Consider the following 22,629-nt stretch of genomic DNA (forward strand, 5'->3'; position numbering starts at 1 on the left):
GAAGGAAGGAAGGAAGGAAGGAAGGAAGGAAGGAAGGAAGGAAGGAATCAAGGGGCACCTGGCTGGCTCAGTGTAGAGCATGTGACTCTTGATCTCAGGGTTGTAAGTCTGAGCCCCACATTGGATGTAGAGATTACTTAAAAATAAAATCTTAAAAAAAAGAGAGAGAAAAGAAAAAGAAATCTGAAGAGACTTACAAGAGACTAAATTCATGCTCAAAACCTTCCCACAAAAAAAAAGCACAGGTCCAAATAGCTTTACTGGTAAATTCTAACAAACATTTAAAGAAGGTTTAACACTGATCCTTTGGGGCACCTGGGTGGCTCAGTCGTTAAGCATCTGCCTTCGGCTCAGGTTATGATCCCAGGGTCCTGGGATCGAGCCCCGCATTGGGCTCCCTGCTCCACGGGAAGCCTGCTTCTCCCTCTCCCACTCCCCCTGCTTGTGTTCCCTTTCTCACTGTTTCTCACTCAAAAAATAAATAAAATCTAAAAAAAAAACAAAACACTGATCCTTTACAAACTCTTCCAAAATACAGAAGAGGAGGAAACTCTTCCTAACTGGTCCTATGAGGATATCATTATCCTAATACCAAAGCTAGACAAAAATATCACAAGAAAACAACAGACTGATATATCTTATGAATACAGACATAAAAAATCCTCAACAAAATACAAGTAAGACAAACCCAGCAACACATAAAAAGGATTATGCACCATAGCCAAGTGAGATTTATTGCAGGAATGCCATAATGGTCCAAAAATGCAAAGATCAATCAATACAGTAAAGTATTATTAAGAGTATTAACCTAGATAAAATGGACCAGTGCACAGAAGACACATATTAAGAGTAAATGACAAAACTACAACGATCTCAATAGATGCAGAAAAAGCATTTGATAAAATCTAACACCCTTTCATGATAAAAACACTCAACAAACTAGAAATAGAAGGGAATTATCCAACCTGATAAAGGGTATCTGCACAAAACCTACAGCTAACATCATACTTAATGGTAAAACACTTAAAGCTTTCCCTCTAAGATTAGGAACAAAACAAGGATATCCACTCTCATGTCTATTCAATGTTGTCTGGAGGTTCTAGCCAAGGCAGTAAGGCAAGAAAAAGAAATAAATGCACCCAAAGGAAGAAGCAAACTATTCAAAGATGACATGATCATGTCTACAGAAACTACTAAGGAATCTACCAAAAACAACAACAATAACAACAACACACAAAAAAACCTGTTAGAGATAATAAATTCGTTCAGCAAGGTAGCAGGATGCAAGATCAATGCACAAAAATCAGTTATGTTATTACACACCAGCAATGAACAATCTGAAAATGAAATTAAGAAAATAATTCCATTCATAACAACATCAAAAAGAATAAAATACTCAGGAATAAATCTAACACAAGAAGTAAAAAACTTAAATTGAAAACTAAAAATTGTTGAAAGAAATTAAAGACCTAAATAAATGAAAAGACATCTCGTGTTTATGGACTGGAAAACTTAGTATTTTTAAGATGGCAATACTCCCCAAACTGATCTAAATCTTTCAACAAGGGCGCCTGGGTGGCTCAGTCAGTTAAACGTTTGCCTTTAGCTCAGGTCATGATCTCAGGGTCCTGGGATCGAGCCCTGTGTCAGGCTCCCTGCTCAGCGGGGAGCCTGCTTCTCCCTCTCTCGCTCTCTCTCCAATAAATAAATAAAATCCTAATAAATAATCTTAATAAATAAACAATTCTTCTCAACAAGTAGTACTGGGACAACTGGACAGCCACATGCCAAAGAATGAAGGTGGACTCCTACCTCACAAGATATATAAAAAAGGACTCAAAATGGATCAGAGACCTAAATGTAAGAGCTAAAACTATAACATATTTAAAAGAAAATATAATAAGAGAATTTACAATAGCTAAGATATGGAAATAACCTACGTGTCCATCAATAGATGAATGGATAAAGAAATTGCATATGTACATTTACACGCACACACACGAACACCATTCAGCCATAAAAAAAGAATGAAATCTTGCTACTTTTGACAACATGGATGGATCCTGAGGGTATTATGCTAGTGAAATAAAACAGAGAAAGACAAATGCTGCATGATCTGTCTTATATGTGAAATCTTAAACAGACAAACAAAAAAAACCCCACCAAACTCGGATACAGAGAACAGATCAGTTGTTGCCAGAGGTGAGGGCAGAGGGAGCAGGGGGTGAAAAAAAATAGGCATCCAATTCTGTATGTTTGATTTGGGAACGCTTGCTTTCAAACACACTTCTTAAAATGATTTTAACTGGTACATTCCCCATAATGACCAATGTAATTCTAGGTTGTTTTAGTAAGATTTTGACTTTTTTTTTTTTTTAAGATTATCTACAGCTTCTGGGACCACAGTTCTTAGACATAAAATAAGCAGTTGTACCAAAAGGTGGAGTGCTCAATTACCTGAAACTTAAGGGTACCATTTCTTCAGATAAGTCTTGGGTCTCTCAGAACCAAATTAATACCTAAGAGGGATGTGCCACAGGGCTGGGAAGTTGTGGTGTTTTATAGTATATCTCATTGCACGGAATTTTTCTTGAGGTTGGTAGGTGCCCTAGTGTCAATCTAACCTGTTCCATGACCAATTTAGGGAGCACAGGAGTCTTAGATTTAGGTGGCAAAAAACATAAGAAACAAAATTTATTTAAAAAATATAGGAGTAAATCTTCATGACCTTCATGGATTGGACAACAGTTTCTTAGATATGACACCAAAACCATAAGTGACAAAAGAAAAATACAGAAATGGGATTTCATCAAAATAAAACTTGTCTTCTTCTAAGAAAGTAAAAAGACAACTCCCATAATGGAAGAAGGTATTTGCAAATCATATATCTCATAAGGGATCGGTCTTGATACCAGATATAGAGAACTTTTACAAATCAACAATAGACAAATACCCCAATTTAAAAACAGACAAATGACTTGAATAGACATGTCTTCAAAGAAGATAGAAAAATGGCCACTAAGCACATGAAAAGCTTATCATTAGTCATTAGGGAAATGAAAATAAGAAAGGAGCAAAATACCACTTCATATCCACTAGGAAGCTAAATTCAAAAAGGCAGATAAGAACAAGTGTTGGCGAAGATGTGGAGAAACTGGAACCCTCCTACAGTGAGGGTCTGCCGTAAGATGAGGCAGCCACTGTGGAAAACTGTCTGGGAGTTTCGCAAGGTTAAACCTAAGGATTACCACATGGCTCAGCAATTTCAGTCCTACATAGAGACTCAAAAGAAATGAACACACGTGCACACAAAATCTGTACAGAAGGGCGCCTGGGTGGCTCAGTTGGTTAAGCGACTGCCTTCAGCTCAGGTCATGATCCTGGAGTCCCGGGATCGAGTCCCGCATCGGGCTCCCTGCTCAGCGGGGAGTCTGCCTCTCCCCCTGACCCTACCCCCTCTCATGCTCTCTGTCTCTCATTCTCTCTCTCTCAAATAAATAAATAAAATCTTAAAAAAAAAAAAATCTGTACACAAATGTTCAAAGCAGCACTATTCCTGATGGCCAAAAAGTAGAAATGACCCAAATGTTTGTCGACTGAGGAGCGGATATACACAAGGTGGCATAGCTGTACAATGGAATATTATTCAGCCATGAAAAGGAATGGAATTCTGATTGGTGCAGTAGCAAGGATGAACCTTGAACACACCATACAAAGTGCAAGGAGCCAGACACAAAAACCAAGTTGTGTACGATTCCATTGATACAAAACATCCAGAGCAGGCAAATTCACAGACAGAAAGCAGATTAGTGGTTGGGAGTTGCTAGGGGTGGGGAGTGACTGCTGATGAGGACAGAGTTTCTTTTGGGGGCATGAAAAGGTTTTGAAATTAAGACAGTGGTGATCGCCGCACAACTCTGAAGATGCTAAAAATCACCTGACAGTACACTTTTTTATTTTTTTAAGATTTTATTTTTAAGTCATCTCTACACCCAATGTGGGGCTCAAACTCACAACTCCAAGATCAAGAGTCGCATGTTCGGGACACCTGGGTGGCTCAGTTGGTTAAGCATCTGCCTTTGGCTCGGGTCATGATCCCAGGGTCCTGGGATCGAGCCCCGCATCGGGCTCCCTGCTCAGCGGGGAGTCTGCTTCTCCCTCTGCCTGCCGCTCCCCCTGCTTGTGCTTGCTTACTCTCCCGCACTCTCTCTCTGACAAATAAATAAAATCTTAAAAAAAAAAAAGTTGCATGCTCTACGGACGGAGCCAGCCAGGTGCCCCCCTCCGATAGTCCTTTAAAAGGATGAGTTTTATGGTATGTGAATTATATTTCAGTTCAGTAGAGATGCTATTTTAAAACAAAAAGCACAAGAGCAACCCCTATACCAAGAAGGGAGCAAGTCCATCATCTATCTTTAAGATAAAAACCACTGCTGTGGATGGAACTGGAGGGTATTATGCTGAGCGAAATAAGTCAAACAGAGAAAGACATGTATCATATGACCTCACTGATATGAGGAATTCTTAATCTCAGGAAACAAACTGAGGGTTGCTGGAGTGGGGGGTGGGGTGGGAGGGATGGGGTGACTGGGTGATAGACACTGGGGAGGGTATGTGCTCTGGTAAGCGCTGTGAATTGTGCAAGACTGTTGAATCTCAGATCTGTACCTCTGAAACAAACAATGCAATATATGTTAAGAAAAAAAAAGAAGATAGCAGGAGGGGAAGAATGAAGGGGGGGAAATCGGAGGGGGAGATGAACCATGAGAGACGATGGACTCTGAAAAACAAACTGAGGGTTCTAGAGGGGAGGGGGGGGAGGATGGGTTAGCCTGGTGATGGGTATTAAAGAGGGCATGTTCTGCATGGAGCACTGGGTGTTATGCACAAACAATGAATCATGGAACACTACATCTAAAACTAATGATGTCATGTATGGTGATTAACATGACAATAAAAATTTTTTTTTAAAAAACCACTGCTGGGTTGGCCTGGGTGGCTCAGTAGGTTGGCAGCCCCTCCCCCTGCGCTCTCTCTCTCTCTCTCTCAAATAAATAAATCTTAAAAAAAATTTTTTTTTAATTAAAAAAAGATAAAAACCACTGCCAACCCACACAAACCCTCCCAGAAAGGCCCGGGCCTCTGACTGTGGCCTGCCCTCATCCTGCCCTCCTACAGCCTCATCCCCTCTGTGACCCTGATCTTAGTCACAGTCTCCGTCTCTCTGTGGTATGCCTGACTAGTGTGTGCCTCCCCCACCAGGCCTGACTCCAAGTGGCGACCGGGGGAGTGGCAGCCCAGGTTGGAGCGGGGCAAACAGCAAGCTCGGCTGCTTTTGCTGAGTGAGTACCAGTTAGTGATTGAGACACACAGTTTGTTTACATGGAGAAGAGGGGGTTCTAGAGCATCTAATACGCGCCGGGCACCATACAAAGGGCTGGGGCACACCCAAGAGCAAGGCCCCACCAGCAAGTCACTGACCCTCTACTGGGTGGAGATGGACAATAAACCAAATAAACAGGTAGAACAATGACAGGGAGTGTCAAGTGCTTCCAAGAAAAATTAAGCAGGGCAAGAGGATGGAGTAACAGGGTGGAGGGATTTTAGCAGTGAGGCCAGGCAAGGCCTGTTGAGGAGACATCTGACCACAGGCCAGATGTTGGTGACAAATGATCCATCAGGTTGTCTCAAAGAGCTTTCCAGGCAGAGGAAGAGCATATGCAAAGGCCCTGAGGTGGGACCGTGTTTCACATGTTTCAGGAACAGTGAGGAGCCCAGTACAGCCAGAACAGAACAAGTAAGGGAGAAACAGGGGCAGATGAGGGAGATGAGGGGAGAGAAGTGATGGGACGGTGGGGCGGGGGGGGGACAAGGAGATCATGCAGGACCTTCTGGTGGTAGTGAAGACTTCAGTTTTCACCCCAAGGGAGCTAGGAGACATGGTGGAGTCTGAGCAGAGGGGGAATAGGTTCTCAACAGGCCCCCTCTAGCCACTGTAGGGAGAAGAGCCTGGGGTGGGCAGGGAGTGAGGGCAGAAGGTACAAGACCTAGGAGGAGGTAACTGCACTGGGCCAGGTGAGCACTGATGGGTCCATGGAATCACACAGCAGAAAAACTAATAGCAAAGCTCTCCATGTACCAAGATGGAGAAATTTCTTTTTCTTTAAGAAATCAACAAGCTGATTCTAAAATTTATATGTAAAGGCAAAGGAACTACACTAGCCAAAACAATTCTGAAAATGACTAACAAAGAAGACTCACCCGGCCTGATTTCAAGACTTACTATAAAGTAATAAAGAAATGTGGTTTTGGTCAAAGGTCAGGACATACAGATCAATGTTTGTAGAAAACAGAGTCCAGAATGAACCCACACAAACACAGCCCATTGGTTTCTGACCCAGGCACCTCAATGGAGAAAAAAGAGGTCTTTTCTTTCTTTCTTTTTCTCTTTCTTTCTTTCTTTCTTCCTTTCTTCCTTTCTTTCCTTCCTTTCTTTTTCTTCCTTCCTTCCTTCCTTTCTTTCTTTTTTAAGATTTTGTTCATTTATTTGCAAGAAAGAGAGAGAGAACCAGCGGGGAAAGGGGCAGAGGGAGAGGGAGAAGCAGGCTCCCCGCTGAACAGGGACCCCCTGATGGAGGGCTCGATCCCAGGACCCTGGGATCAAGACCTGAGCTGAAGGCAGACGCTTAACCGACTGAGCCATCCAGGCGTCCCCAAAAGAAGGTCTTTTCAATAAATAGTACTGACATGGGACGCCTGGGTGGCTCAGTCAGTTAAGCATCTGGCTCGATCTTGGCCCAGATCTCAAGCTCAGGGTCATTGAGTTCAAGCCCCCAGGTGGGCTCCATGCTGGGTGTGCAGCCTACTAAATAAACAAACAAACAAACAAATAAATAGTACTGACACAATTGGACATTCATATGCAAAAAAATCATAACCTCAATCTTACCTCCTAAGTCATAGATACGTTAAGTCAAAATGTATCCTATTCACGAGCCACACAGAGACAGGAGCATAAAAGTTTCTATCAGCATTATTCAGAATCACCAAGAATTGGAGATAACGCACTGTCCTTCAGCTGGTGAACAGTTCAACAGATGGTGGCCCGGCCATACCACAAAATACTCCTCAGCAATAAAAAGGACCGAACGGCAGCTGCATTTGGCCCGGATGGTTCTCCAGTGCGTTACGCAGAGTGAACCACGGCCGACTCAGAAGGCGCGTGGGCTCATTTACATAAGATTCTGGAGAAGGCAAAACCATAGGGTGGAGAACCCATCAGCAGGTGCCTGGTGCACAGGGTGGAGCGGGGGTGACCACAAAAGGGCACAGGGGGACTGCAAGTGTTCTGTGTGTTGATCATGGCGGTGGTGACACAAGTCTGCTTGTTTGTCAAAACAGAACTCCACGTTAAAAATGGGTGGCGTTTACTGTATGTAAATTATACCTGGAGGGTGGAAAACCAGCCGAAGGGGCAAACAAACTCTGTGCTGACACAGGAAGATCTCCAAGAACACTGTCCAGTAACAATCTCACTGCTCCGACCAGGGTGCAAAGCCGTGTATGGGGGAGGGGAGAACACACACACATGTGTTTGCTTCTATTTGTCCGGAGCAGGGCAGTTAGCTGTGAGGGCATGAGCTGCAGGTGGCAAGGCCTCTCTCCCCATCCTCTCTGATATTTTGGAACTTGGTGCCACACTTAACATGTTACTGATTTAAGCAATCAAGAAGAACCATTGAGGCTTCCAGGGGAAGATATATGAAAAGGAGAAAAAGAGTGAACTACCGTAGGGAAAGCTGACAGACACGGCCTTGACCAAGAGATCAAGGTCAGCAACACCCATGAGAAGACTTGTTGATATCATGGACCCCTGACAGGATGTGGAGGAAAGGGCTCCTCACCTCTCTGTTCTTCTCCCCAAACCTGGAGCCCCCATCTAATCATGGAAATACCAGATAAACCCAAACTGAAGGGGGTGCCTGGGTAGCTCAGTCGTTAAGCGTCTGCCTTCGGCCCAGGTCATGATCTCAGGGTCCTGGGATCGAGTCCCACATCGGGCTCCCTGCTCGGCAAGCAGCCTGCTTCTCCCTCTCCCATTCCCCCTGCTTGTGTTCCTGCTCTTGCTATCTCTCTCTCTGTCAAATAAATAAATAAAATCTTAAAAAAAAAAAACAAAAAACACCCAAACTGAAGGACATTCTATTAAATACCAAGGGCATGAAAAGCAAGCAAAGAGGGTGGTGGTGTCACAGACCAGCAGCGACTAAGGAGGAGGGACGGCTTGCCTGCATTGTGGCATCCCGGACGGGGTCCTGGAACAGAAAAAGGACGCAATGGGGAACACTGGGGAAATCTGCAGAAAGTCTGGCTTTCCTTAATGATAACAGCCTACCAAGATCCATTTCTTAGTTGTGAGGAACATGCAGTAAGACGTTAACATCAGGAAAGGATGGGTGAAGGGTACACGGGAACTCTTTCTATGGTCTTTGCTGTAAACTTAAAACTTGTTTATTTTGGGGACACCTGAGTGGCTCAGATGGCTAAGCATCTGCCTTCAGCTCAAGTCATGATCCCAGGGTCCTGGGATCGAGCCCCGAGTTGGCTCCCCACTCAGCATGGGGTCTGCTTCTCCCTCTGCCCCTGCCCCACCCGTTCGTTTTCTCTAATAATAAAATCTTTTTTTTTTTTAGATTTTATTTATTTATTTGACAGACAGAGACTCAGCTAGAGAGGGAACACAAGCAGGAGAAGTGGGAGAGGGAGAAGCAGGCTTCCCGTGGAGCAAGAAGCCCAATGTGGGGCTTGATCCCAAGACCCTGGGATCATGACCTGAGTCGAAGGCAGACGCTTAATGACCGAGGCACCCCATAAGTAAATAAAATTTTTAAAAAAACTGTTTTTTTAAATTTTCTGTCAATCTAAAATTGTTCCAATATAAAAAATGTATCGCAAACAAAACAAAGGCAAAAACTCCTCCAGACACTGAAGAACAGGAACTTGGCATGAGGCGGACACATTATGGCAGGAATCCGGACTCTCAAACATGGGCTTCTAATGGCATTGGGGGGAATGGGGAACATTCGCACACAGAGATACAGAAAAAGGATCTGGCAAGAGCCATGGGCTGATGGAAGTGGCTCCCTGCAAAGGGCACCAGGAACCTTTGCCTTACTTAATATTAAAAAAGAAAAGGGGCGCCTGGGTGGCTCAGTCGTTAAGCGTCTGCCTTCGGCTCAGGTCATGGTTCCAGGGTCCTGGGATTGAGCCCCGCATCGGGCTCCCTGCTCCGCGGGAAGCCTGCTTCTCCCTCTCCCACTCCCCCTGCTTGTGTTCCCTCTCTCATTGTCTCGCTCTGTCAAATAAATAAATAAATAAAATCTTTAAGTTAAAAAAGAAGAGAACTGAAACCTCAAGCCAACGTGTCATTTTCTGCCGGTGCTGGGTGCGTATTCCGGGTGGAGACCCCCCCCCCGCCCCCGCTGCAGAGCCGCGCACCCTGAGCTCCACGGTGAGCCTGGCGGGCAGCACCAGCGGCAGGTGTCGGCAGGACAGACGTCACAGAGGCTGGACTTCCATCAGAACAGCTTCCACCCAGATGAGGAGAACTCAGTATTACAACAAGACGTGCCAACTCAAACCACAGGAAGGCTCTCTCAAGCTGAGTGGCTGGCTCCACGTCCCTGGGCACAATTCCCCCATCCTGATTTAGAGATCCCTGGCACTCCGTCGCCCCACCAGGTAGAAAAAGAACAACATGGGGCGCCTGGGTGGCTCAGTCATTAAGTGTCTGCCTTTGGCTCAGGTCATGATCCCCAGGGTCCTGGGATCGAGCCCTGCATCGGGCTCCCTGCTCCGTGGGAAGCCTGCTTCTCCCTCTCCCACTCCTCCTGCTTGTGTTCCCTCTCTCGCTGTGTCAAATAAATAAATAAAATCTTTAAAAAAAAAAAAAAAGAAAAAGAACAACATCTGAAGGCGTCATCCTCAAAACCACTGGCTCCCTGGCTACAGGGCCAGCTGGGAGCCTCCTGGACAAGGAGGCTGTGACCCTCCAGAAAGACCCTACCCATCAGCAGAGAACACAGAGGCCCGATGGCCTGAGACAGACAGGGCTGTGTCCCAGGCCCACCACAGGGGCTTCCTCCAGGGCTGGCCTGGCCGTGCCAGGGTGTATCACCCAGCAGGCGGCTGTCACCCCAGCTGGGACTGTTCCTGCCTGCTCTGCTCGCCAGCCAGCCTGTCGGTCCCCAAAGACTTATCACTGGGACAATGTATCATGCAGCAGAGTCTCCGGGACGCCTCCTCCTACGTCTGGGTGTGGGGGTGTCAGCGGGGGCCTGGACAGCTCTGCTGGCCGTTTGTCCATATCCTGCGGGTCTACGGTCCGAGCGGGTTCAAGTTTAGCCAAAGGAAGTCTCCCGTTACAGAGCACTAGTCTTCCATGCTATGGCTCTAGAATCCCACAGGAGTTTTAAGATGGTCTAGGGAGGCATGCTGGTATTTTATGACCTCTCCCCCTGGCTCCCTATGGGAGGACGACCCCCAGTGGCTTCCTTTCCATGGTTCTGCTCTGGTCCCAGTGGGCATTTACTTGGGCATCCTGCCTTCGAACCTCGGGGGGCCCCCGTGGTGAATGTGCTCAAGCACCTGGGCAAAGTGGTGCCCACCCCTGCCTGGCACCCAGGTACTAAGCAAGAGTTAAGGGGGCAGCTCATTGGTAGCTCTGTAGGGCCTCCGTTGCCCCAGCCCAGGGTGGGGGCCCCTCTTACAGCTGGGGAAGTCAGCCCAGACAGACATCCGAGCTTGGCTGGCCCTGGGGTCTTAGCACAATACTTTTATTATCAGTGTCCACAGGACAAATCGCAGGCCTCCCCGTGAAGAAGATGCGCCTGCTTCTGGCCCCCTTGGAGCACCTCATGCCCCATCTCACCACTGTGAGCCGCCAACGCAGAGTCTCAGCACCATCCTCCAGCCCCCTTCCTCAATGAACATCTGCACAGTGAAATCAATCCAATTCTGGTTTCTAGGTATTCATTCAACAAATATGCATGCTCCTACTACGTACCGGGAAAGCAAGGAACACACAGACAAAAACCCCTGCCTGTGAGAACTTGCTATTAAGCTGGGGGTTGGGAGGAGGGCAGACAGAGAGACAGACAAATAATGAAAATAATTTCAGGTGTTAATAAGAGCTCAGAAGAAAACACAGAAGGGCAGGGGGTCTGAGAGAGTGCCAGGCCCAGTGTGAGCCAGGGTAGGTGTCAGCCTCACAGAGAGATGAGCTTTCAGCAGGGACCCAAGAAGAGAGGGGTGGGGCAGGGCACACAGAACTCTGGACAAAGAGATGCAAATGAGGGAAGAGCAAGGCGTCAGGTGAGAGTGAGCCTGGGGGGTTCTGGGAGCAGGCTGTGTGGCTGGAGGGATGAAGGAGGGGGAGAAGGGGAGGAGGTGAGGGCTGGAGGCGTGGGGGGGCGGAGGGGGGCACAGAAGTTGGGCTTTTACCCCAAGTGAGGTAGGAGCCTGGGCAGGTTATGCCAGAGGAGGGACGTGCCCCCACTCACGGGTCCACAGGCACCCAGTGAGGGCAGGGGCTAAGGGCCGGAGCCGAGAACCCAGGGTGGAGGACTCTGACCAGTTCCAAACCAATCCCAGGTGCCCCCTGCCCACGTGCAAATCTGGGACTAGATGCCTAGAAAGAACCTCAACATCCATCCCCAGGAGGCTGGTAAATAAACCAAGGTGCCTCTGTACCTGAGTACTACACAGCCACGAAAAAGAGAGGGGATGAAGGAGGGCAGGTGTCGTGCTGAGCTAACGCTATATTGCACACCTAAAACGAATACAACACTGTGTTAACTAACTGGAAATAAAATCAAACCTGAAAAACCAAAAAAAGGAAAAAAGAAAAGGAAAGAAAAGAAAGCGCCTATGAACAGGGCTCAAACCACGAGCTGGGGCCCACAGCCAGGCAGGATGGCCATAAAAGTACGAATTCATACGAATGCCAGCTCCTGCCCAACCTCCTCACCTCAACAGAAAGACCTACGCCTCCTCCAGGAAGCATTCCCTGACCACCATTCCTGCCCCAAGGCGCCCTATCAGAACCTGTGTCTTCCACATGCCTCCACACCTTCTCCCTGTGCCTCCCGAGAGGACAAGAAGCTCTTGGGGCTCACTGGTGGCAACACCCCCATTCAAGCCCAGACCCTGCTGCTTGGTACGGTGGCACCATTCTCCACCGGAGACAAATACTGATTGAGTGAACCAGTGGGCAAGTGCGGGGACTTGGAGGCCCCCCACCTGCCTGCCCCTCAGCTGCCTTGTCTGTAAGATGGGGCCGACCCAAAAGGACACACACAGAGCGCTCAGCACCTGGCACACAGCGAGCGCACCGAAGATGTGCAAAGTCTGTTCGGTGTGGAAGACCAGAGCCACCCCCGACAGCCACTGAAAGAGGCCAATCAAGCAACCGAGGTGTGGTACTGAGCACGTCAGTGGGCGCTGCAAGGACCTAAGGAGGGTTTGGATTACTCCTCGACACCTGGCCTTTTCCAGAAATCTCTGAGGCCACTCTGTGGGACAAACAGAGCAGAAGGAGTGAAAATTCGACCCTAGGAAGCTGGGCCACAGGTTGAGGCTGCCACTCCAGGTCCAGGCCAGCAGGCCCCGGGAAGGCCTCCCGTGAAAGCCAAAGCTCTGGGTTCAAGTTTGGCCACCCGCAGCCCCAACATCCTTGGGCAAACCTCTCTAACTCAACCTCCTCACCAGTAAACAGGGATCGAGCACCGGCCTCAAGGCAAGAAAGGCGCCTGGTGCCGAGGCCCCAGCGTGCATTACGCACACGGAGGGTGCTGCCATTTCTCAGGGGGACAGTCACGGCAACTCCTGCTGGCCCCTCCCTCCATTCCTTACCCCTCTGGGGCTGTCAGGAAATTCCAAGCAGCAGTGACAGACGCTCCAACATGGAAAGACCTCTGGGATGTGTTAAGTGGCTGGAAAACAAGGTTTCCACACCGTGTAACGGAGATGGTCCCAGTTCTAGAAAAGAGATACGCTGAAAAAGAACCAACTGCTGGCAGTGCTACAGGTTTTCCGTAGGTACCAGCAAGGATTTATGGACAAAAAGACGCAAGAGGGGTCTGGCAGGATCCACCCCAACCTGACAGCGGTGCTCCCCCCTTGGAACTGGGAGGACGGGATGGGGCTGAAGCATGTTCTTCCTCATGGGTCACGGTTTCCTTTTCACTAGAACTCGGCCTTCGGTGTCCGACTTGCATAATGAAAATTTAGGGAAAGCAGGCCTCCCACAGGCACTTTCCTGACCCTCATGTGCCTGCTGGTTCAGGCCTCCATCTCAGCCCCCTCTCCCAGAGTGCAGACTTCAAGTCAGTTCCCCTCTCTGGCCTCAGTTTCTTCATCTGTAAAGCAAGGATGCTGCTGGGACCACCCAGTCAGATTTTAGACAGAGGTCCCCAGGGGATGGCACAGAATGATGCTCCACAAACGTCACCTCCTACTGTGTCATCAACATCCAGCAGCAGGTGAAACCAAGAGTCACCGGCTCCCTGTTCAAGCTGAGGGTGACTCCGTGAGGGAAAATCCCCAGCACCCAGCAGGGGCCACACTGCCCATACTAAGAGGAACCCAAAACGCACCCAGAAGCAGAGTCTTTTCTCTCCAGGGCCATCTTGCTTCAGAGGCAAGGCAATTTTTGTCTTTTATTCGGATGAGAGCTAATGCCCTATAAATATCTCATTATCGGCTTGCATATTCCCAAAGCTTTCACACAATAAGGGCTTAATTACAGCATGTGGTTAGCAACTCCAGTAAATTAAGGGTTAGCTGATGTTCCCATTTTTTCTTGCAATTGAGGGCCCTGTAATTTCGGCATTTCCACTCAAATCTGGCAAGAGCTTGGCAGATGTGGCTCTGACGCAAATGCAAACACCTGGAGAGACACATGGTTCCCTTCCATCGGCGCTACCTCTGAAAACCCTAAATCTAGAGCTGTCCACAAGCTCATCTCTGCCCTCGCTCCAGAAACCACCAGCTCACCACCAGGGGATTTCAATCCGTGTACCTAGCGAGGGCCATTATCCCTAACTCTGAAAAAGCACTTGGCCGCCCGGAGCTGAGCTCTGGAGAAATCTGTCTTCCTGACCGTGAACATAATCCGAACAAGCAAAACCAAACCAAGAATCATATGGGGAGACCACCCACATGGGGGGTTCAGGAGGCATACACCTTCCCAGGCTTTTTATGCCAAAAATACAACTGCTTTGAACGAGATGAGAGCACACTTCCATTGGGTCTGGAAACGAAACGGTCTTCCACAGCCTCCTGGGTCATTAAATCCTCTTTCTCGCTCCCTGAGTAGCTATTTCATAACTGGTTGTCAGACACACTGTTTGTCTAGCCAATTCGCTCCCACCACCATACACTAAGTGAGCATAAATGATTCTCCCACCAAGTATTTGATCCCAGCCACCATTTTCACTTAGAAACACACCAGTAATAGGCTCCCGCTAGCATTTCAGGATCTGGCTCACTGGCAGGTCCAGGTTTTATTCCTGCCCCCCACCCTCCCCCAGGCGAAAGCCAGAATGAGGCCCGCCTGCATGAGAGGTACTCAATTCACGTTTGCGCTAAAATAAGGTGGTCTTGGGGCGCCTGGGTGGCTCAGTTGTTAAGCGTCTGCCTTCGGCTCAGGTCGTGATCCCAGGGTCCTGGGATCGAGCCCCGCATCGGGCTCCTTGCTCAGCGGGAAGCCTGCTTCTCCCTCTTCCACTCCCCCTGCTTGTGTTCCGTCTCTCACTGTCTCTCTCTGTCAAATAAGTAAATAAAACCTTTAGGGGCGCCTGGGTGGCTCAGTCGTTAAGCGTCTGCCTTCGGCTCAGGTCATGATCTCAGCGTCCTGGGATCGAGCCCCGCATCGGGCTCCCTGCTCGTCAGGAAGCCTGCTTCTCCCTCTCCCACTCCCCCTGCTTGTGTTCCCTCTCTCGCTGTGTCTCTCTGTCAAATAAATAAATAAAATCTTTAAAAAATAAAAAAATAAAACCTTTAAAAATAAAATAAAATAAAATAAGGTGGTCTTTTATATTAACAAAGTAATTATGAACTCCATCTCTTTGCAGAAAAAGAAATTAACTGCTGGTAAGTCCTCACCCATGGCTTTTGCAAAAGGCAGGGCTCTCCTATTTCACAAGGATTAGCTCATCTGATCCTCAGCCCGCTCCCAGGGGAGAGGGAACATCCTGATTCCCATTTCCCAGACGCGAGAAGTGAGGTCATTCGGCCGACGTGTGACAGGGACAGCCACATTCCACGGGCGCCTCCAGATGCTCCCCATTCAGGCTGGCCCGGGTACTACCGACCACACAGGCAAAGGAACCTTAGTTTTCCACTGAAAGGAAAAACAATGGCAACAGCTGTCATTTCCAAGCAGCTTTATTTTTATTTTTTATTTTTTTTTTATTTTTTTTTTTTTAAAGATTTTATTTATTTATTTGAGACAGAGAGAATGAGAGACAGAGAGCATGAGAGGGAGGAGGGTCAGAGGGAGAAGCAGACTCCCTGCCGAGCAGGGAGCCCGATGCGGGACTCGATCCCGGGACTCCAGGATCATGACCTGAGCCGAAGGCAGTCGCTTAACCAACTGAGCCACCCAGGCGCCCTATTTTTTATTTTTTTTAAGATTTTATTTATTTGACAGAGAGAGAAACAGCGAGAGAGGGAACACAAGCAGGGGGAGTGGGAGAGGGAGAAGAAGGCTTCCCGCCGAGCAGGGAGCCCAATGCGGGGCTCGATCCCAGGACCCTGGGATCATGACCTGAGCCGAAGGCAGACGCTCAATGACTGAGCCACCCAGGTGCCCCCCAAGCAACTTTAAACACCTACGATCTGTGAAGGCACAAACCAGCCCAGGCAGCAGCCCGTGTGCCTGCCCCTTGGTCTGGCGGGGACAGGAGCGGCCACCAGTCATCTGACAGGTATCCGTCCAGCACCCACTGTGTGCCAGGCAGCAGCCTGGTGTGGCCATGTCTCCATGAGAGACACATCACCGAAGACCAAATGGAAATGGGGCTGGAGATGGTAGAGACCCATGGGCAGCTGATTCTTGTCAAAAGAAAAATGGCACTGGGCTCCTCCGTGAGTTGGCAAGTACCACTCACTGAGAAAATTGAGGTAAAGCTGAAAATCGAAGGAGAGTCCTCAGCTTGCCCAGAACCAGGTCCGAAACGACTGGAATGGCGCCACCGCAGCCTTCCCTCTGCTCAGAGCCCTCCTGGGCCCCCACCCCACCCCAGCACCTGCTAACCTCATCTCCCCCCACTCTCCTGCTATACTGGCCTGCAGGCACAGGAGCATCTCAGGGCCTCTGCACCGGCCGTTCCCACAGCCCAGGATGCTCTCCCAGCAAATCTCCACTGGTGGCTCCCCCCTCACCTGCTTAAGTCTTGGCTCAAATGTCACTTTCCCAAGAAGGCCTTCCGTGATGCCCAGCCCCCTACTATTTAAAACCCGAACTTTCCCCTGCCCTCTCCAGGAGGAGCCTGCTCTTCTTTTCCTTAGCAGTTATCAATTTCCACCCTGTTCTGCCCCCCACGGCAGGGGTTTTGGTATCTTGCTCAGGGCCGAGTCCGCACCCCAGAACAGGGCCGCACACACAGTACATGTGCTCAGAAAACATTTTTCAATGAACAAATGAAAACTGCACAGCGTTTTAAGCACTCTTCCTGTGCGAGACACTCTCCCAAGCATTAAGTCCTCCCTCCACCCTCAACGACAGGCACCAGATGACTTTATCTCCCCTAAGAGGTGAAACACGCCCATCTGCTCACCTGAAAGGGGCCCATCAGTAGACAGTGTTAACAGCCCCATTTCCTAGCTGGGGATACCAAGGCTCAGAGGGGAAAGGCTCATGGGCTCAAGCCCAGCCCTGGGGGATTCTGAGCTGGAGGCCTCAACCTCGGCTTCCTCCTCTTCTCCCAAGGAAAAATTTCCCAAGCTCCTCCCTCCATTTGGCTGCCGAGGCTAAAAGACCAGGGTCACTGGAGAGCTACATCCTCCCCCCTTCTTAGGGCCACATTCCGGTACAGGGCAGACAAGCCAAGGGTCTTAAACTCAAAGGTTTCCAGGGCCAGGAGTCCCCAGGCAAATGTAAAATGAGCCTGGGCGACTTTTAGGGAGGAGTGAGGAGTGTGGCACCTCCCGTAGCCACTTCTAGTCTGACCCAGGCACTTGATGCCAAGCAAGACTTGGGCCTAGGGAGGCCAGAATATGAGGATTATAACAACAGCTGCCAGGGGCATAGATAGGGTCAATGCACTCAACACCCATTAACTCATGCAGTCCCCCTGGGGAGGCTGTAGTTATCACCCCATTTTACAGAAAAGGAACCTGAGTCCACTTGGCCAAAGTCACACACCCAAACACGCTGGAGTCAGGCCTAAGGCCTAAGGCCTAAGGCCCATGTACACCACCACTAAACTCTAAAGATCTGTGGGTGTTTGCTAAGCACTGCAAAAATCCAAATCTTGATGCAAAATATAAATATTGGCAGCTAATTAAAAACAAAAAAGATTTGAAATGCTATGCAGGTGAAACAAAAACCAGCAAGCAGGCCTCGGCCCCCAGCTGCCGATCTGCAATCACTGGTACAGGCTGAGCTAACTGGGCCATTCTCCCTTGGACCACATTCTTAGAAAAACCAACAAGGAGGAGGCAATGAAACAGAGCAGTCCGTGCTGACCCCCAGGCCCAGGCCCTTGACATACTCTCTCGTTTGTTCCTTGAAACCAGACAAGATGTCCACTGTAAAGATCCATAGTGCAAAGAGGCAAACAGGTTCTCATTCAAAATGAGGCCTGCCTGCCGTCCCCCTATGGCAGGGCTCGGTAGCTAAGAAACCTGACCCACGCTCCAGAAATAAAAAGAAGTTAGCTCTGTTTGAGCAACCCATCCCTGAGAAGCTTTTTTAAAACTCTGGTTCTCAGGCCCCGAACTAATGCTCTCAACGATCAAGGTCACATTGCAGGCTTCTGGGAGGAGGTTGCCACAGAAGCCAGCTCAGTAGTAGATGCCTGGATGGGTGGGTAAGAGAGAAAGGCGAAGGGCAGAGAGACTGAGGGGGGGGTGGGCAGGGGAGAGAGACCCCAGGTCCCCAACCTAGAGCCCCCAATTCCTCACTGAATGGCCTTGAGCAAGACTACTCTGCTGAGCCTCAGTTTTCTGCTCTGTAAAATGGGATCATAGCAGTGTCAGCCTCGTCAGGCTTAAATGCAGTCCAGTGTGTAACTTGAGCACTTTCATTCTGATTGGTTTTTGTTGATGATATGAGAGGAACCAGCATGGTGAATAACAGCCTGTCCATGTCGACCTACTGTGTGCCGTGCACTGTGTTAAGTAAGCACTTTCAACACATCATGTCCCTGCATCATGGCAACAGTCTTGTCGAGGGACCATCACCCCATTTTTAGGAGGGGAAACTGAGGCTCAGAGAGGCCAAACCACCTGAGCAAAGTCCCAAGGCAAATGAAATGGACAGAACTTTGCTGTGTGCCCATCGAAAGCCTGGGGAGGGAGGAAGATAACCATGCAAAGGGGCCCACAGCCCAGCCCAAGGCTCAGCCCAGGCCCGGCTGACCCCAGTCCACACCTTTCCGCCACAGTGGACAACAGGCAAGGCGCCAGAGACAAAGCAGCAAAGGAGGAAATTCATGCCGCTGACAGCCAAACTCCAGGCCTCCAGGAAGGCAGGGCGGGGCTGGGCACCCAGCTGGGTTCCAGTGAGCCCTAGCCTGGTGTCCTTGGGCCAAGAATGAGTCTTTTCTGAGCCTCCCTGCTCCTGTCTAAGGTGGGGATAAGAGAACTTCCACCTCGCTCACCATGGGGCTCAAGAGGCTGACAAAAGAACTCAGCCTGGGGCCTGCCAGATGAACATTACCCCTCAACACCGATAACAACCACAGTAATACTAACGATTACTGTGATGTTATCGTTTGGCAGCCACAGGCACAAATGGAGTCCTTCCCAGAATGGAGAAGTGACAGCCCATCTGGAAGGCAGAAGGGCAAGAGGCGGGGGGGAGGGAGAGGAAAGAACCAAACACCCCTGGAGGCCACATGTCCAGCTCTCATTCATCAGCTTCCTGAATCCTGGAAACAGCCCAGAGAGTGGAGTTTGCCCACCGGACAGATGGGCACACTGAGGCTTCTCAGGGCTGCCCAAAAGCCTGATAAGGCTCCAACGAAGGCCCCCAATTTGCAGGCTTTCGCTTGGGAGCTGGCCTCTGTGTTCTGGGATACCAGAGCACCCTGACAAGGGCCGGGAAAGAATCCTGCAGAAAGGTTCCCCCCTGCCCCCAGGGCCTACTTCCAACTGACAGGGAAATTCAGGTTTCATCCTTCAGCTCCCTTGTCCTCTGCATGCTCCCACCACCTCCTCCCTACTGCAGAGGTGGGGCCAGGCAAAAAGGGCCTGCCAGGGCACTGATGGGCAGACTAAGATAAGGCCGACACCTGTACAGACAAAAGGATCTATTTGTGAGAGAAGCCAGCGTTTGCCAGGGACCAGGCTTTAGAGTCTGCCTAGAACCAGACAACCGAGTCCCCTAGGGTCCAGCCAGCCAGTCAGACTGCAGAGGCTAGCCAGAGTAACCCAACAGAGGCACGGCTAAGTGTTAAAGTCTGCGAGGGGCACGGACGGGCAGCCAGACAGCACAGGTCACCCCAGACAGCTAGCCAGGCAGCAGGGGGCCACCCTGAGGGAATGGACAGATGGACAACCAAATGGTGGTGGCAAGGAGTTCTATCCAGGACAGAGAGACAGCTAACCAGACGGCAGGGGTTGCTCCAGATAAATGAACAGCCAGCCAGACCACAGGGGTTCGAACCAATAGGTATCTAGCTGGCAGGTTTCGGACAGACAGAGAAGAGGGACCCTGAACCACAGGCAACCAGATGGTAGAATTCAGCCACGAAAGGGGGGACCAGAAGAGTCGGCGACGGTCCACCGCACTTCCTGGCCCACGCCCCCCCCCCCAGTCGGTGAGACGCCCCAAGGGCCTGAGCCGGCTCCCCAACCCCTGCAGGAAGCCCTCCGCCCAGGGCGTCCCACAGAGCCCGCCTCCCTGTCCCCGTCCCCGTCGCGGGCACGCAAGCGCCGCAGTTACGCCGGCTGCGCAGGGCGCGCCATTCCCAGTCCGCCCTCCGCGCCCTAGGCCGCCGCCCGCCCGCCGTCGCCGCCGCGCTCGCTCACCGGCCGACGAAGTTCTCGAGCACCGAGCTCTTGCCGGCGCTCTGGCCGCCCACCACGGCGATCTGCGGCAGGTCCAGGTGGCAGCTCTGGCCGATGGAGCTGAAAGCGTCCTGCAGCTTGTTGACCAGCGGGATCAGCTCTTCCATCCCGCGGTTGCCCATGGCGCCGGCGGCCCTGGCCCGACCGCCCCGCGCTCCCCGCCTGCCCCCGGCCCTTAACGACGCGGCCCCGCGGCGTCCGCAGCCGTTGCTCCCCGCCCGCCCGGGCCTCGGCGCGACGCCCGCTCCCGGCTCGGCCTCACAGTCGCCGCCTCATCCGGTTCTCAGACGACACCTGACCCGAGCGACCTCCCGCTCGGGCTCCGGGGCTGCGCCCAAAGCCCTCACACCGCCCCCGATTGGCCGGTCGCGCTGCCACTCGTACACACGAGCCAGTGAAAGAGAGGCATAGGCCTATGGTTGAGTGAACCTTCCCCCAGGAGACCTCCCGGTGGGTTCATTGGACTCCAGAACTGTCGTTTTTCCGCAAGAGCCAATAGCGTCGGGGCAGCGAGTTGTCAAGGCCAGGAGGCGGTGTTTCGGGAAAAGGCAATGTTGGCTCCGCCTATTATGGGAGGTCCCCGACGGCAAGAAAACCCAAGTCTTATTGGCAGGAAGACCCGCCAGTCGAAAGTGCCGGCCAATGACATTAGGGATCGATTCATAGACTGTGGTTTGTCACTTGACACTAACTAGTTTCCTAAGAATTCCCCATTGGTTTATATAAATATTTCGTTCCTCCAGCCAACAAAGCCAGAGAGGACGGGCTTTGACCTCCGAATCCTGACTTTGATTGAGGACTTCTCTGTCAATCAAAGAATCTCCCGTTTTGTGATTGTTGTAGGTCTATTAGTCTTCCAGAGTAAGGGATAAGGCCCACCGTACTCGCCGAAGGGCGACACCTCGTGGTGGGACTCGGTAGTGTCCATCGCTTCTGAGTTTCCGGCCTCTAAAGAGAACTACAAGTCCCAGAATGCATCTCGGCCCGGGGCTTGCAAACCAGCTTTTCGCGCGGGGTTTCAAAGCGCTTTGAAGAGGAGTCCGGCGTTAGTAGTTCCTAGGGAGAGGCGGTCTAGCGCTGCATCGTTGGCTCTCATTTTCATTCCTGTAAAGTCCCACCTTCACGCTTTTGCAAATGCTGTGCCCTTTCCTAGGATTACCTTCTGCTCACGCCCCGACTTGATTCGGCTAATGCCTGCAACGTTGTTCCCCTGCCTCTTCAACTTGAGCGCATCGTGACCTTTTTGAGTACCCAATGAAACTCAATGGATCCTCTCCCCTTGAAAAGATATTATTTTGCAGTCGGTGTTGGAGGTTCTGGCATCTAGGGATCTTGACCTCGTGGGAAAAAAAGCCGGAGACAGGTGGAAGGATTTTATGAAAAGAAGTGATTTGATCCCCCTAGGCATAGATTGGCCAGAAAGAAGCCCAATAAGGAGTCAGATGCAATGGAGGTAGGGAAGTGGGCTGATGAGGCCGTAACAGGGGAGTGGCAGAGCGGCCAATGGTATATGCCTGCTCCAAGACCCGGTCTCAGAGAGGTGGGCAAAAAGTTAACCGACAAGGCTTGGCACTGCAGCCTTGACCACAGTGACGGAAACCTGGAAACACCCTACATCCCCTTCAGTGAGCTGGTTAAATAAATACTGTGCAACAGCTCTAAGACAGGAAGTCTTCGTGTTCCGACGTGTAAACAATTTGAAATATACTAAGACAAAAAAAGGTACAGAACTGCACATCAAGGGCGCCCACATTCATGAAAAATATATACACATGGAAAATCTCTGGGAGAATACACAAACTGATCAAAAAGTTGCATTTTTATGCTATTAGAATAGTGGATCCTACACATTGTATACATGGATTACTTTTTCAATATAAAAACCCTTATCGTGGGGCGCCTGGGTGGCTCAGTCGTTGAGCATCTGCCTTCAGCTCGGGTCATGGTCCCAGGGTCCTGGGATCGAGCCCCGCATCGGGCTCCCTGCTCTGGGGGAAGCCTGCTTCTCCCTCTCCCACTCCCTCTGCTTGTGTTCCTGCTCTCACGCTCTTTAAAAAAAAAAAAAAAAAAAAAAAATCTTAAAAAAAAAGAACAGTACCGGGCACAGTGTAAGCACCTGCTAGATCACACCTACTGCCTTCATCACTGTGTTTACTGACAGCAAAATTAAGCCACGTGTCAATAGTCAAGGCTCAGAGCATGAGCTCTGGAGCCAGGGGGCTACCTCTCAGTGGTGACCTTGGGTAAGCTACTTTCCCTCTCCACCTGTTTCCTCACCTGTGAAAAGTGGGGTAACAAGTGCCCCCACAGGTGGCTGGGGGGCCTGAGCCA

General features: G+C 50.2%; 1 protein-coding gene across 10 annotated transcripts in view; it reads right to left on the reverse strand.

The window, feature by feature from the left end:
- The window catches only part of DNM2 (dynamin 2), an 86,677-nt gene extending 66,098 nt beyond the window's left edge, over window positions 1–20,579 (reverse strand). For all 10 annotated transcript variants that reach the window (XM_021704955.2, XM_044914714.1, XM_021704953.1 and 7 more), the window contains exon 1: window positions 20,260–20,579. In XM_021704955.2, coding sequence (XP_021560630.1) covers window positions 20,260–20,420 — 161 coding nt within the window. In that variant the 5' untranslated portion in view covers window positions 20,421–20,579. The remainder of the gene's footprint in view (window positions 1–20,259) is intronic.
- Between the last annotated feature and the right edge of the window lie 2,050 nt (window positions 20,580–22,629).

This window comes from Neomonachus schauinslandi, chromosome 1 (assembly GCF_002201575.2).
Source record: "Neomonachus schauinslandi chromosome 1, ASM220157v2, whole genome shotgun sequence".
Classification (NCBI taxonomy): Eukaryota; Metazoa; Chordata; class Mammalia; order Carnivora; family Phocidae; genus Neomonachus; species Neomonachus schauinslandi.